Source organism: Cricetulus griseus, unplaced genomic scaffold, assembly GCF_003668045.3.
Source record: "Cricetulus griseus strain 17A/GY unplaced genomic scaffold, alternate assembly CriGri-PICRH-1.0 unplaced_scaffold_70, whole genome shotgun sequence".
In the NCBI taxonomy this organism is placed as follows: Eukaryota; Metazoa; Chordata; class Mammalia; order Rodentia; family Cricetidae; genus Cricetulus; species Cricetulus griseus.
The window spans coordinates 93,948-111,367 of record NW_023277411.1 but is presented as its reverse complement, the minus strand read 5'-3'; the positions used below and the strand labels follow the sequence as shown (position 1 = coordinate 111,367).

At 42.1% G+C, this 17,420-nt stretch overlaps 1 protein-coding gene across 4 annotated transcripts; it reads right to left on the bottom strand.

Moving 5' to 3' along the window:
- Positions 1-293: 293 nt before the first annotated feature.
- Positions 294-15,422, bottom strand: LOC113838959 (mothers against decapentaplegic homolog 1-like). Of its 4 annotated transcripts, XM_027434453.2 has the most exons (6): positions 15,023-15,422; positions 14,271-14,534; positions 13,124-13,240; positions 10,337-10,558; positions 6,185-6,441; positions 294-439 (listed from the first exon to the last, which is right to left on the bottom strand). In XM_027434453.2, exons 1-6 carry the CDS (start codon positions 15,420-15,422, stop codon positions 296-298), a joined length of 1,404 nt encoding a protein of 467 aa, XP_027290254.1. In that variant the 3' UTR covers positions 294-295. The 4 variants fall into 4 exon arrangements, with proteins under 4 accessions (XP_027290254.1, XP_035309800.1, XP_035309801.1 ...); XM_035453909.1 differs by lacking the exon at positions 13,124-13,240; XM_035453910.1 differs by lacking the exon at positions 13,124-13,240 and having other exon boundaries at positions 14,310-14,534.
- Between the last annotated feature and the right edge of the window lie 1,998 nt (positions 15,423-17,420).

Below are 17,420 nucleotides of genomic sequence, written 5' to 3'. Positions count from 1 at the left end.
TCTAATAGATAATTTGTCCCTGGCCTGGCCATCTCCTTTAAAACTATACCCAAAAGTCCTGCTAAAAGTCAACATTTTTAGTTGATCATACAACAGAATGTCACAATGTAAAGTAAACAGATTCTTGGTATCAAAAGCATGTTACCAATGTTTGTTAATTTCTCAATTCAACAGTTGGTCACAGAGGTCAAGAATTATCAAGGCTCTCTTGTCAGGTTTTCACCCGTCTGACATATCCATCCTTCAAGTACAAGCAAGGTTCAACAGTTTGCAAGAGACAGAAGCCAGAGGCCCTTTAAGACACTGAGGAAATAGGATTGTGGGGCGAACCCATCTGGGTAAGAACTTTATCCAGCCACTGGAGAGGGCCATGCAGATGTATCTCAATCCAGCAGGGGGTGCTAGTGACATCCTGCCTGTGGTACTTGGCTCCCCAACCCTAGGAAAAAGAAAGCACACTGGTGTCATTTAACTCTCTATCTCATTGAGTCACTCTACCAAGTAAAAATCATATGATCAGTTCACATAATTATGTTTGGACTCATGGCTATGTCCCACAAGAAAACAAACATACTGCAAAAGCATGGGTAATATTTGGGGATGGACGTTGGCCACCAAATTCTACCCAAGGACCCCAGGATCACCTATTTAGTCTGGTGTAGTGGCACATGCCTTTAATCCCAGCATTCGGGAAGCAGGGGCAGGCAGATCTCTGTGAGTTCCAGGCCAGTCAGGGTACAGAATGAGACCTTTTTTCAAATAAATAAATAGATATTATTAGTCTTGGATAATTACAAATTGAAAATACATTCAGTAGTTGTTTGAATAAAGATATTTTAGCCAGGAGGTGGTGGTGCATGGCTTAGATCCCAGCACTCAAGAAGCAGAGGCAGGGGGATCTCTGTGAGTTCGAGACCATTGTGGTCTTCAAGAGCTAGTTCCAGGACAGCCTCCAAAGCCACAGAGAAACCCTGTCTCAAAAAAAGATATTTTAAATATTTATTTCCCATTACATTAATGTTATGTTAACACTTTACTTATTTACTTATACTTTTAAGACATACCCTTAATGTGTAGCCCTGGCTGGTCTAAACTCCCTATGAATACCAAACTGGCCTCAAACTCAGAGCTTACCTGTCTGATTTCTGAGCACTGGAATAAAAGGCATGTATTATCAAACTGGCTTTATTTTTTTAATATTTTATTTAAAAATTGTGCAAATATGTACGTGTTTGAGTATGGATTTACCTATGAATGTGTGGTATCTGTGGATTTCAAAAGATGTTGGATCCTGGAGGTAGAGTTACAGGCTATCGTGATCCACGTCAGCTGGATGCTGGGACTGAACCCAGGACCACTGTAAGAGTCCTACACCTTTAACTGAACAATCCCTTGTCCCTTTATCTGTGTGTCCATGCGTGGAGAGTACAGGGGTCTACACTGGCTGTCTTCTTCAATCACACTGCACTGTATTTTCTGAGATGAGTTCTCTTGCTGCACCTGTGCTTTTGTCAATCAGGCTAGACTGGTGGCCAGCAAGCCTAAGGGATCCTATCTGTCTCCCATGCTGGGAATACACACAGCCCTGCACCCAGCTTTTTGTTGTTGTTGCATGAATGTGTGTTTATGTACACCACAGTGTGCATGTGGAGCTCAGAGAACAAATCTGTGAAGTTGGTTCTCTTCTCACCTTTTACTCATGTTGTGTAGCAATTTCTTCAAAGATAGAACCTTCTGTCTTAGAGGGAAGCTCCAGAATTGCCAAATGTTCTAAGGGGAGGTGAAACACTCAATGCCCTAGGCAAACTCCTTAAAACTCAGGAAGCAGGCATTGTAAAATCTTTAGTAAGTCCCTGAAACTGACCAGATTCACTAGGCCCTCCCTCCCAAGGCTGATATGAGCAGTAAGGACTGCTGAGACACACAGACTGACTAGGCTGCCTGCTTCTGGAATAAGACATGCTCCAGACGGTTGAGGTGTCTGCATTTCAGGTAGCAAACTCCAGATTCTCAGCTTTTGTGAGTGGCCACCCATGCTGGAGTGGGCACTTGGTGATGTAGCTGTCTTTTTGTCATTTCTGTTCCTCTAAGTAACCCCAATAAAACTCAATGGTTCTCCAAGCTGGACTTCAATGGTACCCACACTTTGGTCTGTCATTGGTTTCTTATCTGAGATGAGTAGACATTTGTTCCTATCTCCTCAAGAACAGTGTCATACAACGTGCCTCATGGGAACCGAACTTGGGTTTCCATGCTCTGCAGTAAGTGCCTTTACTTTACCCAGAAAACCACATTACCAGTTCCCTTGGCATTTTTTTTCTATTTGAAATGGGTGCTGGGGATCCAAATCGAGTTCTTTTTTTTTTTCTGAGACAGTGTTTCTCTGTTGCTTTGGAGGCTCTCGTGGAACAAGCTCTTGTAGACCAGGCTGGTTTCGAACTCACAGAGATCCATCTGCCTCTTGAGGGCTGGGATTAAAGGGGTGTGCCACCAAAGCCCGGCACAAATCCAGTTTTTATGGCTGCATGGGAAGCTTTCACACACTGAACAATCTCATCAGTCCTATTTTTTTCCAGACATGGATTTATTCTGTAGCCCAGAAGGACTAAAATTAACTACATGGTCCAGCTAGCTGCAAACCCTTGGCAATCCTTGGGCTTCAGCCTCCCATGTGCTGGGATTACAAGTATGGGTTACCATGCTTGGTTCCCTTCTACCATTTCTGTGACACCAAGATGGAAACCCAAGGCCTCTCACATGCCTCAGTGACATCCCCAGCCTGTCACTGCTATCATTGTATTCTTTCTTTAGAGTGACCGTGATGTCAGAAAGATGGACATTCTGCTTTTCCCCACTCTGACAGATAAAATTCTTCTGTCAACAACACAAATCCCTTGATATTTCAATCTCAAGTGAAACAGACAGGAGAACAGTTACACATTCCCAAAGTTTTTCCTGATACCTACTCATTGCCCTGAAGCAACAGGTTCTGTCATGCATCTAGCCAAGAATGTGGTTTGCTAGACGGCTTCAAAGTGACCAGGCAGGAAAAGAATGCTTCACAGAAGTCACCATGAAAGCCAGGTGATAGGATACACTTGTAATCTCTGCACTAGTGGGAGGCTGAGTGTGAAGAATAAGTACTTCAAGGTCAGTTGAACCTCACTGAGTGTGAGGCTAACCTGGGATATACAGTCAGACCATCTTAAGTTGAAAAAAAATGGTGTTGGTGTGTGTGATAAGAAAAGCATAAAGTTCTGCTTGATCCTTGCTTGTAAAGAATAATAGCCACTAGAGTCTATGACCTCTGCTACATACTTTCTGCATCAGTTTAAGAACTATATCTGAATATAAAAACTTTTAGGACAAAGTTGGGGCACATGAACTCCACCTATGTATATGCATGCATGTCCCTGGTTTGAATATTCAACGGCCACAGTTACCATGCAGGTCTGTCTCTTCAGAGAGTGAGTTATTTGAAGATGGGGTCTGGCTTATGACTGACCTCCCAGCATCCAGGATGGTCACCAGTATGTGGCAGAATCTCCACAGATACTTTCTGGACCAAACAGATTGGGATTTTTCAAATAGGGAGGATTTGGTTTTTAACATTCATTAAAGTATAATTTTATGTAAACTCCAAAAACTCATCTAAAAACAACATGAGACTGCCTATTAATGGTAGAAAGACACCCTGCATCATTTCTCCAAGACACTGGGAGGAGCGGTGAATTGAGGCTCCCTCTCTGAAGAGCTACAGAAAGTGTGCAAAGCTTTTGAGGCCAACATATGATGTCTTGTGTGGTGATGGTCATGTTATGGTCATCAAGCTTTAAAAAAGATACATTATTTATTATGTGTACATGTAAGCATCTAGTGCATGTGTATAAAGGTACCCCTGGAGGACAAAAGAATGTGTTAGGTTTGTGGATATGGAATTGCAGGCAATTATGAACTGCCTGGCATGGTGCATGAAACAGGACTCAGGTCTTCTGGAAGAGCAGCAAGTTCTCTGAACTGCTGAGCCATCTCTCCAGTCAACCACCTCATTCTTTAGTAGGGTTTGTCTATCTTAAACCCCAAGCCATATCTATCACGCCTTGCACAGCCTTCCATGTTAAATTTTTTATGCTGTAGTATTATTATTAAACCCACTGGGAGCCATATGGATCTTGAAGGTAAATGTTTTAGAAGCATTTTTTCTCTTTGTTTTGTCTTTTTGGAATAGTGGTAAAATATTTGCCGGAAGAATAATGTTAACAAATTCTGAATGTAGTTTTGGGCTAAAGAGATACGTTATCAGCTTAGAGTACTTGCTGGTGTTCCAGAGGACCTGAGCTTGGGTCCAGAAACCCACAGCTTCTAACTCCTGGTACAAGAGATCTGACACCCTCTCTGACCTCCATGGGCACACACACACACACACACACACACACACACACACACACACACACACACACACACACACACTGATAAGTGTAAAGGAATAAATCTTTAAATACCTTGTTTTAAAGTAAGTGTTTTTAGTTATACAAAAGTAACAATCAACTGTTAGTTGTGTAATCAATAGGAACTGAATGCAAGGAGAAAGCTTATTGGAGCACAGGAACCAAAGCTTCTTTAAAAATTCAATAATCATAGTGCCATCAAGGGACATTGAGAATAATTACCAAGGTACCAATGCCACCCAGCCCCATTTTATAGGTCAAGAGCAGAAGGTCTGAGAAAGTTCCTGTACCTCAACCATATAACACAACCACTAATAAGTTGTTTTTCCTTCCCAACAATAAGCACATTGGCAAGTTGCTGGCCTCATTTTGAAAATCGTCTGAGCTAAAATGTGAAGTCAAGAAATAAATGGCGCTTGTGAATAATGAACAAGGAGAGACTCTGTGGTCACATTTGCACACAACACACAGGCCAACTTCTTTAAGGGGTAAGGAAAAGCCTCCTTTAGGGTTAAAGAGGAACCACATTTGGCCAGATGGTGGAAAACTCCTTTGATCTGGATGGCGATGAACAAAGCCTGGCTGTGGACTCAACCCCCGTGATGAACACATCACTAAACAGGCCCAACAAGAAGTCAGAGAGCTTTTGAGGACAGCGCATGAAAGATGACTTCCTCACCCAGGAGTGTAATTATCGCTCTTCCTCAAGTGGAGACCTCAGAGACCAGGCAGTTACTAGACTGTGCTGTCATTAGATACACACTTAAAAAATTAGTTTTAAATGATTCTTTAAAAACTTCCATGTCTTAGACACAGAAGAGGACAGAGCTAAGCGATTCCTTGGATTCTCTCCTTTCTGTGATACTATAAAACACTCAATGTAAATGGCAAGAGCACTGCTAACCTCTGAAGTATACACAAGGCACAAGATTTACTAGAAATACTTAAAAAATATATGACAAACTTAAAATAATTCCCAGTGTGGTTAACTTTCCACTTACTTATTTTGTTACATTTATTTTCCTCCTGCCCTGTGTGTGAGTGGGTATATACACAGGTGGAAGCCAGAGAAAAATTAGAAGGAGTTGGTTCTGTCTTTCTATCACATGGGTCACAGGAATCGAAGTGCCATAAGTACCTTTTCTCCCTGAGCCACCCCACAGACCATGCAAGATAATACTATCTATAACCAATAAGCGCTGGCGTCCTGACCATACTAAAAGTGGAGTGAGAAGAACAAAGGCACATTTATTCAGCTGATCTCATAGAATGGTCGTGCATTTAAGCTTCATGTTAAATACATCATATTATAGTAGCTATGGGGCTGAGGAGAGCACAGTGGGTGGGACACTGGCATAGCATACCAGAGCCCCAACAATGGGGTGGTAGAAGCACACAGGACAAGAATCCTAGATGTAGAGCTGATGGACCAGGATTTGAAACTCATCCTCAGCCAGCTAGAGGTCTTCCTGGATGATATTAAACCCCAACTTGACCCGGAACAAACAGCAAGATGGCTTGAGAGCAGTGGGAGATAAAGGTGCCTGCCATCAAGCCTGGAGTCCTGAGTTCCATCTCTGGGACCTACATGGTGGGAGGAGAGGACTATATTCTTTGTTCTCATGACAACCTCTTGGACACTGGGTGCTGATAGAAATAAATACCAGGAAAGCACAGGTATCCATATTGTAAATAGCAGGGGTCAGGCCTGAATGAGATGGGCGGGCACTGCTCACCTTCACGAAACTCATTCGAATAGTGCACATTTTGGTGAGTTCATACACAGTCTCAAAACCATGGTTCACAGACTGTGCGAGTATCTGAGCAAACTCTTGGTTGTTGAAAATTTTCACGCTACACCCACTGGGGATCTTGCAGACAGTGGTGGGATGAAACCCATGATGGTAGTTGCAGTTCCGACTCTGCACAAAGATGCTGCTGTCACTCAGGCATTCGACATACACTTCTCCTCCAACATAGTACAGGTGGACACCTGTGACAGGACAGACCATATCGTTCATAGGCTGAAAGGCACCCAGGCAGAGTCAAGTTTGGCCACTCACATAGCCATTCTGACAGACATCTAGCTAACTATGTTATGCTTGTGATTACCAGTGTGTTCAGGAACAAACAAGTCAAAAATAATAATGGTTGACATTTTCATTTTGGTATTTAATGTCCTGCTTAACCAGAGTTGAAAGTATATGGACCCTCTAAAAATAGAGCAATATAAAACCTGTAGTTTCTTGGGGTATCCCGTGTGCTTAAAGTCTTCTGCATTTATGCCAAGGCTAAATTGTTCAGAAAACTTCAGAGAGAGAGAGAAGGGATGATCAATAAACATAGAGGAGTGAAACCTGGGTTGAAGAATTACTGCTGGAAGCAGTAAGACCTGAGGTCTAGTTAAAACAGACACTTTTTAAATAGAAAAAAAAAAAAAAACATACTGTGTAAAAAAGGAGCTACCCGAAATAAGTACAAAAAACAATAATTGAAAACGTCTTATAACTTAGGATGCTGAAAGACCAGGCAGCTTCCCCCCTTCTCAGGGAGAAGCAGGGAGTGTCCTGGACCCCCTCCTATTAAAGCTGGACCAAGGAGAGAACCAATTCTGCAAATTTGTCCTCTGACCACTATGTGCCCCGTTATACACACAGAAAATAAACAAAAGCAAATCTTCAAAAAGGAAGATGGACCCTCTGGCCAAGACTCACGAGGGAGTAAGAAGAGGCTAGCAAACAGGCATGTAGTGTGACTTTGAGCTAAGAAGGTGCTTAGTTGGAATGGCTTAATAGAAAACGCTAGTGAGACTGTCTGAGGAAACACAATGTGGCATTTCTACAGACACACAGGGCTAAGACTCCAGTATCAGTTCTACCCACTGTGGCAGAAATCCATTTTGTTTAGGGATATACAGAGATATATTTAAGAACAAAAATATAGAGAAAACTTTTTTTTGGTTTTTTCAAGACAGGATTTCTCTGTTCATCTTTGTAGCCTATCCTGGCACTAGCTCTGGAGAGCAGGCTGGCCTCGAACTCACAGAGATCTGCCTGCCTCTGCCTCCCGAGTGCTGGGATAAAAGCCATGCACCACCAACACCCAGGGAGAAAACTTTTTAAGAAGAAAAAAAAAAACACTTTTCCCTGATATCAAAAATGATGTCTTTTCATTTTAGAAAATTAAGACAATATATGAAATATAAATATGTGGAAAATATTGACATTCCTTCAGCAACAGAGGAAAATGCTTGTTAACTAACAGTCTGCAATACTGTGTCCCATTTGGCAATCATTAAAGCCTCTGTTGCAAACTCTCACATTTCTGTATGACTGTGCTGCTGTAACTGTTTAACCAGGCTCCCTTGGCAGACCAGTGTTGACACTAATTTTCTACTATTGAAGTCAGGACAAATGTCACTGGAAGGTTTTTACTGATATCTGTTTGCCAAATGACTTTCCAGAATGCTTGTTACATTTCCAGAATGTGTTACATCAGCACTGTGAGTGCTATGATCAGCTGACCCACACCAGCACTGACACTGAGCTTACACAAAAGCAAAGTGTTCTCAGCTGCAAAGGGAATTGCTTTAATTTGAACATGGGGCTGGGCATACCCTTGGTTTAGTGGCCACTTGGGTATCTCCTGTGAACTCACTGCCTTGTCATCTCACCTATTTCCCCACTGGGGTTGGAGTCCCTTAATCATCTTTCTTTTTATGAGTTGTGCATTTAGAACTAGACAGAAATAGTTTATTGCCTATTTTCCTGTTGTTCATTTGTCTCTCAATTTATTCATTTTACTTATGTGTAAACATGTGTAGATTGATAGACAGACAGACAGATAAATAGATTTGGGCATATTTTTCCACCTAGAGAAGTTTAAAACCCTTTAGATGAATTTATGATTTTTATTGAGATAGAAAACTACCTTTCAGATCAAATATATTTTCATAAAGCTTTTCAATTGTTTGCCTTTTTACAGATGCACACCAATCACTTCCATGTGTGTTATTCATTCAGGACCACTAGGGGAGGCCACAGATCTGCTGCTGTTACTAACCTATCCTCTATGTCAGTAGAGGATGAGTCAAATTTTACTGCACTGTTTTGTCTACACAGTCATTTATTTGTAGTTTTGGAATGTCATTTTAGTCCTAGTGACACATTTTTTATTTATTCATTCATTAAAAAACTTAACTATTCTTTTTTTGTTTTTGTTTTATTAAAGATTTTATTTATTTATTATGTATACAACATTCTGCTTCCATGTATATTTGCACACCAGAAAAGGGCACCAAATGTCATAACAGATGGCTGTGAGCCACCATGTGGTTGCTGGTATTTGACCTTAGCACCTCTGGAAGAAGTCCTTTTCTTACTACAGTAGTTACAAAGTTGTGATATTTGCGTTCTAGCACTCACTGTCTATTTAGCTAACAAACTTGCCAATTAATTCACTTCTCTATTAGTATGGCAGTATCAATTAGGTTTTCCTTATTGGACAGGATCTCATGTGTATGTAGTCCAACCTGGCTTTGGATTCTTGATTTTCTGTTCCAGGAGTTATGTGCACCACTACACCCAGCAGTGTCTTAAGATCCACTAATGCAGTTAATCACAGTAGCTTTTCATTATGTCTGGATCTGGAATCCAGTCTCAACTATGCACATATCAAAAGTGATTTTTAATAGCACCAACATTACCATGCAGAGGTTTTGCTTTTTCCAGAGTCACTCAACAGTACAAGTATTTACATGATGTAGACTCTCCAGTAGGTGTCAGTGTAAGGGCTCCTGAAAGGTGACATGCCTAAGTTACATGACACACTACACTGTTTTTATATAAGGGAGCTGAGCATGCATGTTGCATGATACACTACATTGTCTTATATAAGGCAACTGAGTATCCTTGGATTTTAATCCTCAGGACCCCAGAACAAACCCGCCATGGACAGCTGTAACCTGAGAGGCACCAACATTTTCAGAAACTTTTCTTCACTTTGTGTCACGTGAGATGCACCAGGCACAGCTCATCACAGATTTGGAGGCAGCCAGTTTGCCTCAGTGGGGATAGATATCTGCAGCAATGATCTGGACACTAGATGTGCTTATTGCTCCTTTGTATCTTTGCCTTCTCAGCAGACAAGGTAGACACTACATTCATATTCAGAGGGTATATAGATAGGCTCCCATACAGACACAAGAGCACAAGAGCATATAAACCCACGTCATGTCATTAAATTATGATTTTACACTGACGCTTCCAAGGAATGCCACACCACTTCTTGGCTGCCTGTTCCTTACTCCACAGGGAAAGCTGAGCTCTGAGCACTACCCAAACATCTGGTCATTGACTTAATCATATAATAAATACACATAAATATTATAAAAATATTTTAATCTACCACTAGTAGTTTAGTCCCCTAAGAAAGATATTTGGGATGTTGAGATGGTTCAGTGGGTAGAGGTGCTTGCCACCAAGCCTAATGACTTGAGTTTGATTCCTAGTATCCACATGGCAGAAGGAGAGAACTGACTTCCACAAGCTGTCCTGTGACCAAGGTACTTACACACACATACAGGCATGCACACACAAACATGGAATAAATAAATGTAAGAATTGTTTTAAAAGATATTTCACTTCTTACAAAATGTAGAACAGCGTAGTGCACCACAATAACACAGCAATGTCAGCTGGCACCTATCAACAGCATGGGAGTGGGAAAACCACTAAGATCAATGATTGGAGCAATTTCTAGATAATATGAATTAGAAAGATACTTCAAACAGCAGCATCTGAACATTTGCCATTTGCCACAAGAATGATGGGGTCACTTCTAGAGGAAGAAAAGATGAACGTTTGCAGGATGAGTAAAGGGACACGCACCTTTTCCAATATGTCGCCTGGTGTTTTCTATTGTGGAGTTCCGGTTAATGTTGGAGAGCAGCCCAAGGCAGAAGCGGTTCTTGTTGTTGGAAGGATCAGTGTAACCATCCACCAACACGCTTGTGGAGGAGGCCTGGAATGTATCACCCACGCGATTGTTGAGCTCGTAGTACACAATAGAGCACCAGTGCATTGGTTCCTCATAAACAACAGCTTGAACATCTGCAAGAAGGAAAGAAATTTGCTCACAGTTACTCCTGGAGCACCCCAACCAGAAACCGCATTTTAAAACTGGCTGAGCACAGTGGAACGAAGACAGGGGGGGGGCAACTACGAGGATCACATGGGTCATTTCTGTGAGATCCAATGTACTTCTTACTAAGGGCAGCATTCTCCTTTCATTGGGGAACTGGCAGAGATATGAAATACCAGCTCAGCTAGCAGGGCAACAGCACTTGCTGAATACAAATGACTTATAACTTGCTCATTAACATAAAGAAATAATTGAAATCACTCCTGCTGGCACACTACCTACAAGAAACACAGTGACCAATGAGAAAGAAAGTGGCACAGCAACAGGAGGGGCCTGGAGATTTGCCAATGGGGCTTGTGAAGAAAGAAACTGCTTTTGGCAAAGCCATGGCAGACCTCTGATTTCTCGAAGTCTTGAAAACGAACTTCTTCCTATCATGAAGAATCTGCTTGGCTTCACAAGAGCTAGTGATGGCTGAAGCTCCAGTTTTGCTATAGCTCAGGAAGAAACCATGCCAGCTGGCCATTCCTCCCGAATAAAATATATCTCTCTCATCCAGACTCCATGCTAACCTCCTTCTATTTGCTTCAAGTCATGCCAAGCGGGTGTGTTTGTCTCTCCCTTCCCAGAATGGGCCAACAATAGAAACTACACAGGTTTACCAAGAGGATGCAGCTTGTTAGGCCCAATCTCTTAAGGCTGATGAATCTCCAAACAGAAAATGCTTCTAAATGCTTTCAACCAAAAGGCTGGGAAAAGAGCCCTTTCTGCATCAAAACCTCCTATGCATGCCTTTTGAGAGTCCAGGCACACAAACCACACCATTGCCAACTTGATCATTACTCTAATGAGTCTCATGGGGATTCAGTGTACAAATATAAGAAATGGAAAGAAAATCCACCAGGACTGGGAGATGGAAAAGGAGAAGGACAAGGACAAGGAGGAGGAGAAGGAGGAGGAGGAGGAGGAGCAGGAGAATGAGGAAGAGAAGGAGGAGGAGGAGGAGGAGAAAGACTTCCACATCCTTTTGTTTGATTGCTTGTGGTTTTTCGAGACACAGTTTCTTTGTAGCTTTGTAAACCAGGCAGGCCTCTAACTCACAGCGTTCAGCCTGCCTGTGCTTCCGAGTGCTGCCGTGTTCTTAACTTAACCAGCCAGTTATTTGTTTTATATAAGTAGCTTAGCTGAAAATATACTATTTCCCTTGTTTCTTTCCAGGCAATGCTTCCCTGTCTGCTGCTCTTCAAGGAGCAAAGCTTTAGTAATTCACAAGTGCCAAACCCCAGAGAAGGCTGTGCCATCTGTCACATAGGCCTTCTACCAGCTTTCAGCATTGTTAAAAATGCTATTCATTTGGCTTACATGTGGACACATTTTTCCTATAAAAGGCCAGGAAGATCTTGTGAGACATATGGTCTTTATCACAACTATTCCACTCTGCCTTTGTAACCACAACAACAGATAAAAAAACCTAGCCATAGATAAAATGTAACAAATGGGCAGTAGGGTGTTCTAATAAAGCTTTATTTACAAAAACAGAAAGTGGGCTGATCTGTGTGCAGGCTGTAGCTTGCTGACCCATGTTCTGGGAATCCACCACAGGTAACAACAGGAGAATAGTCAAAGTTTTTTCCTCTGAAAATACTACGTGATTTTTAAATGGCTCCAACTGGGAACATTTTTTAAGCTATTTTAAAGGAAAAAACTTAAAAATAAGTCTCTATTTGGGGGTAACAGAGATAATCTCATCATGACCATTACAGGCCCAACACAGGGTATCTTGCTCCCCAAATAAAAATTCCAAAAGTGGCATAGGGGCTATTCTGAAGACGTGAAAACACATGAGCATATAAATAACAGATGTATTTGTTATGTAAAACAGGACTCAGTCATTTCCTCCGACTATCTCAGTAAGCACAGAGATTTTTAACAACCTCCTGTGTATATAGGTATGTGAAACAGCCATACAAACCCATATTTATTAGTAACAAATCATAGACAGATGCATTTTAAACAGTTATTTGATATATGTGCATATATGTATATAAATGCATATATGATAATATACATCACTTACTCATTTATTGAAGGTGAAAGCAAATTAGCATGCTAAGGACACAGATATGCTTGTTTATTTTTCCATAATTAATAAATCGTGGCTGATTATTCAACACTGGTCAACATACAGCATCTCAGATTGTCTTTAGAGGTGACTGACAGTTCAGTTTTCTAACCACCAGTGCTGGAAACTCTCTTCACCTAACTATGTAACACAAAATGGCAGAGCACTGTGTACGGCCGTTTCAGAGACCAGTGGGAATCTGAGACCTCCATATTCTATTCTGAGATCTCATATTGGACTGTGACAGAGTTTAAGTAAAAAGATGGGCTCTAGAGAATTCTTTGCATTAGGCTTAAAACAACAGCAAAACGTTTTTTCCATGTTTCTCAAACAGCTACCTTTTTAAGGTCTAAATGAGTAAAAGTAACATTTGGACAGGACATACAGACAACACTCTGACAACTCATTTTACCTCCTCTGTTGATCTCGGAGGGCAGTGCAGGTGCCATCATATTCGTGTCCATTGGCTGAGAGCCATCCTGGGCCATGGCATCTTGAGGAGGCTGGTAAGCAGTTGTTGGTATATCAGCTACAAAGTTTGAAAGAAAAAAAAATTACATCCTTCAGGCACAGACTCTCCTCTGCACTGAGAGCTTTTGCGTATGATTAGGCCTCCTCAAGTGTACACAGATGCATGTGTGTGCACATGTATGCAGGGGTCAGAGGATAGCTTTAGGTAAACATTTTCCTTTTCCTTATAGTTGGGAACGGAGGAAGCAATAAAGCATGGATCACGTTTTAATTTCTGAAGGTACAACATGGATGCTGAAGTAAAATTTAATGTAAAGCACCTTAAGTGGCTCTATAAACATCCTGTCCCATCATTTTCCCTCACAAAAATATCCATGCATTTCATGATGGTCTTTTATTTATCGTGTCCCTCTTGATGCCGACTGGCAAGAGCTCTGGCACTAATATTTGAGATGCTTGTTTACTAACCTGTAATCTGAAAAGTGTAATCCTCTAATTATTCACTATTACACCATCAGTTATGACTGAAACAGGAAAATAACTGGTTTTCTTCTTTGCTAAGTTAAACAAGCAGGAAAATAACTGTTTTTTGTCTTTGCTAAGTTAAACAAGCAGATGTTCTCTATCACTTCTGTTGCATTCCCTTGCTGTTAAAAGCACATATTTCTTGGGATTACATCACTGGCTAAATGAATCTAATTAAATGGGGAGGGCAGATACCCCAGGTATTAACTCTTCTGCGGCTGCATTGATAAAAAGGGTTCTTCAATGTTGGAAAAGCTCGCCGAAGCCGCTTCTCAAAGCAGCAGTGTGTGTAACATGACATTTTCCCCCTTCTTTTTATGGAGATCCGAGACTGGAACAATTGTGCCACTCAAAGAAGGATGCAGCTGTTTCAAAACTTAACAGGACTCAAACAAGCCATCCTCTTCTCCAGTTGTATGTACAACTCCCCTCCCTACATTGATATTCTCCAAGCACTGGTTCACCAGGATGTGCTCAGGGTTCCACCCACTGTGCCCCCGCCCCGCAGGCCACCCCCACCCACCTCCCCAAGGCAGGCAGCGTCCCCGAATGCCCCCTCCTACCTGGCATCTGGAAAGGGCTGCCTGGGTCTGAGCTGGTGCGGGAGTGAGGGTAGGTGCTGCTGCTGCTGCTACTGCCTGGGGAGTTGGGGTAGCTGCTATTGGACGAGTGGGGAAACGGGTGGGTGCTGGGCTGCCTGAAGGAATCTGGAAACGTGGCGTTCGGTGGCATGTGAGGCTCATTCTGTCCCAAGTTGTGGAACTGTGCCAGAAGGCTGTGCTGAGGGTTGCTCTCACTGTACCTCGGAACCAGCACAGGAGGAAGCACTGGGAACAGAAAGAAAATAGAGAGACAAATGAAAAAGGTTTAGTTTATATCCTCTCTGGGGTCTGAAGTTCCTGTGAGAGAAAAGTCACCTGGCCATCCCAGGAGCAGGAGCAGGGAGGGAGGCCACCCAAATCTGACACCATCCATACTTGGGGACCCTCAGAAATCATCAGCTAGGTGAACCAATCCATCAACAAAACCATCCTGAATGACACACTGTGGCAACTGGAGCCAATGGGAAGAAGGGCTGATAATTACAAAGTCATGAAGTAAAGTAAACCTTCCTCTTTATAAAGTGATTGTTACAGACACTTGTTACAATGAGCAAAAGCTGAGTAGATAGAGTTCCTGTGCTCTTTTGCACACGCATAAATGAATACAAACAAAACTTCCCCAAGATATTTTGGAATTACACCCCACAAGAGAAAGGTGGTATTGCTCTGATCTCTAGAGCCTTCACGGGGCACACACAGTCCACACCACTCACCAGGGCTCTCCACGCGCTTATAGTGATAGGGGTTGATGCACACCTCCTTCTGCTTGGAACTGAAAGGAAACTCACAGCAATCCAGAGGCTTCAGTTCATGGTGGCTCTGGAGATCTGGCCAGCGCCACACTCGGCAATAAATGACATGAGGCAATCCCTTCCGGTGGGACACCTGTAGCCTGCCATCCAGGGAACAGGGAATGGTGACACAGTTACTTGGCTGTTCGGGGCAGCTCAGGGCCTTCTCCAACTCTTCCATGGCCCCTTTCTTTTTCTTCAATTTTTTCACCAACACGTCCACAGCTTTCTCTGCCCATTTTTCTTCTTCATCACCCTGTTTCCAACCTAGAAGTCTCTTCACAGCTGGACTTGTGAAGGAAAACAAGGTGGTCATATTCATAGTGACTGGTCTAATTCTTCAGGCTCCTTACAGGGTGAAGTGGTGTTGTCTCGAAAGGGGAGAGGCCAGAAGAGAGTTCAACTTATTTAAATCGGTTCTCTTTAGTTTTTCCGTAGTTCTGAAAAGTAGAGAACGGCTCTTCCTCCTATTCCAAGAAGGGACCCAAAGTTAGCACCTGCAAAAGAAAGGATAGGAAACTGGCTTTAAAATCACCTTTAGACACACCATGATTAACTGATAGGTGCCAGATACTAAGCACTTTGATGTTCCCTGGATAATACTGCTCAGCTTCACACTTGGGTGACTTTATTAGCGAGATGAAACCCCAGGCTAAGCTCGTGAGAATGTGTATTCTATCATGCCAGAAGCTGAAATGTGTTCTCCTAAAACATACATTAAAGCTCCAGTGCCCATTGCAACACACTGTACATGGGCTTGGAGAGGCTAAGTAACTCACCAGGGTTAAATCAGATTATAAATATGGGGCCTGAAGGCAACAGGATTGGCGGTCTTACAAGAGGAAGAGAACAGACTTCTCAGAGCGGCTCCATGCCCTGGACAAAGGTTATGTCAGTGTTTGGGGCACAGCTATCACTCAGGCAATTTGCATATTACCACCACAAGCCTATATGCAAGAGACAAGCTTCAACAGACACCAAGCAGAAAACTGCAAAGAAAATGAAACAACGATTCCAACCAAAAATCTTGTGGGAGACTGACCTATTAACTGACAGACACAAGAGTAAAGTGTAAATGTGTGACCCAGTTTATATGGAAACCAGCATGTAAATGAGTAAAGTCATTTGGAATATAAGGTATTTGTGGCAAAGGAGCTAGCTGAGTGCCTAGAGTGACTGCCTGTACAGGTTGAGTCCTGTACTCGGAGTCCACACTAAGAAGGAGGAGTGGTGGTGCATGCTTTTACCAAAGCCCCAGGAGGGGACACGTTGGTCTCTTGCTGGTGGACCAGCCTAGACCAGCTGGCAAACTTTAGGCCTTGAAAATTTACAAACAAAATAACCAAGGTGGACAACAATTGATGGCTGCAAAATGCGCACACAACCACAAGTAACAAACAACAATAATTAAGATCTAGTATAGCTAAGAAATCAACAATAATTGTTATTAGAAGTAATCACATTTCAACCATTCATCATGAAGTAAGTACAATAGAGATGAAGTACTTTAACTGAATGATTATAAAAATATGACATTGAAAATATTAAGATAGAGCTGGGTAGTGGTGGCACATGCCTTTAATCTCAGGCAGAAGGAGGCAAATCTCTGAGTTCAAGGCCAGCCTGGTCTACAGGGAAGAGCCAAGGTTACACAGAGAAACCCTGTCTCAAGAAACAAAAAATAAACAAATTGAGTAAGATGTGACACGCAGTGATTATATGGATGTTTATAGCTAAAATGCATTTACTGGGAGAGATGAAAAAAGCCTGAAGTGGTGGACGGTGATTTAACCCCAAAGAAAATACAAGGAATTGAGAAATTATTTTTTAAGTACACTAGAGGAAACCTACAAAATCAAAACACTAATAAAATGTATAATCTCTTAGCAAGAATGATCAATAAATCAGAAAAATCACAAATGACCAATAAGAGGAATAAATTGGGGACAATCTTCCTGATCCTCATTCTTAAAACAATAGTGACCTTGAATGCTCACTGTAGTGAATTGGGATAGTCTGTACTTCCGGCTTCCTTGCTGGAGGAAATAACCTGGCCCCTCCATCTCACAGTTAGTGTATCTGGAGCACAGCTTGGGTTCTGGTACAGATGAATTCTCAGTAAATGTTTGATGACTGGGCTCCAGAGAACTTAGGCTAAGATGAAATGATTGCACATTCCCTGTGTTCCTCCAAGGGTAAAGGCTCAACTTCACTCAACAGAGAGCTACTTTTCCTTTAGAAACAGCATCGCCCTAATTTACTAGTTATTTTTGAAGGTTTCATTTAACAGGAAAGAAAAGAGAAAACAAAGTTAAGCCAT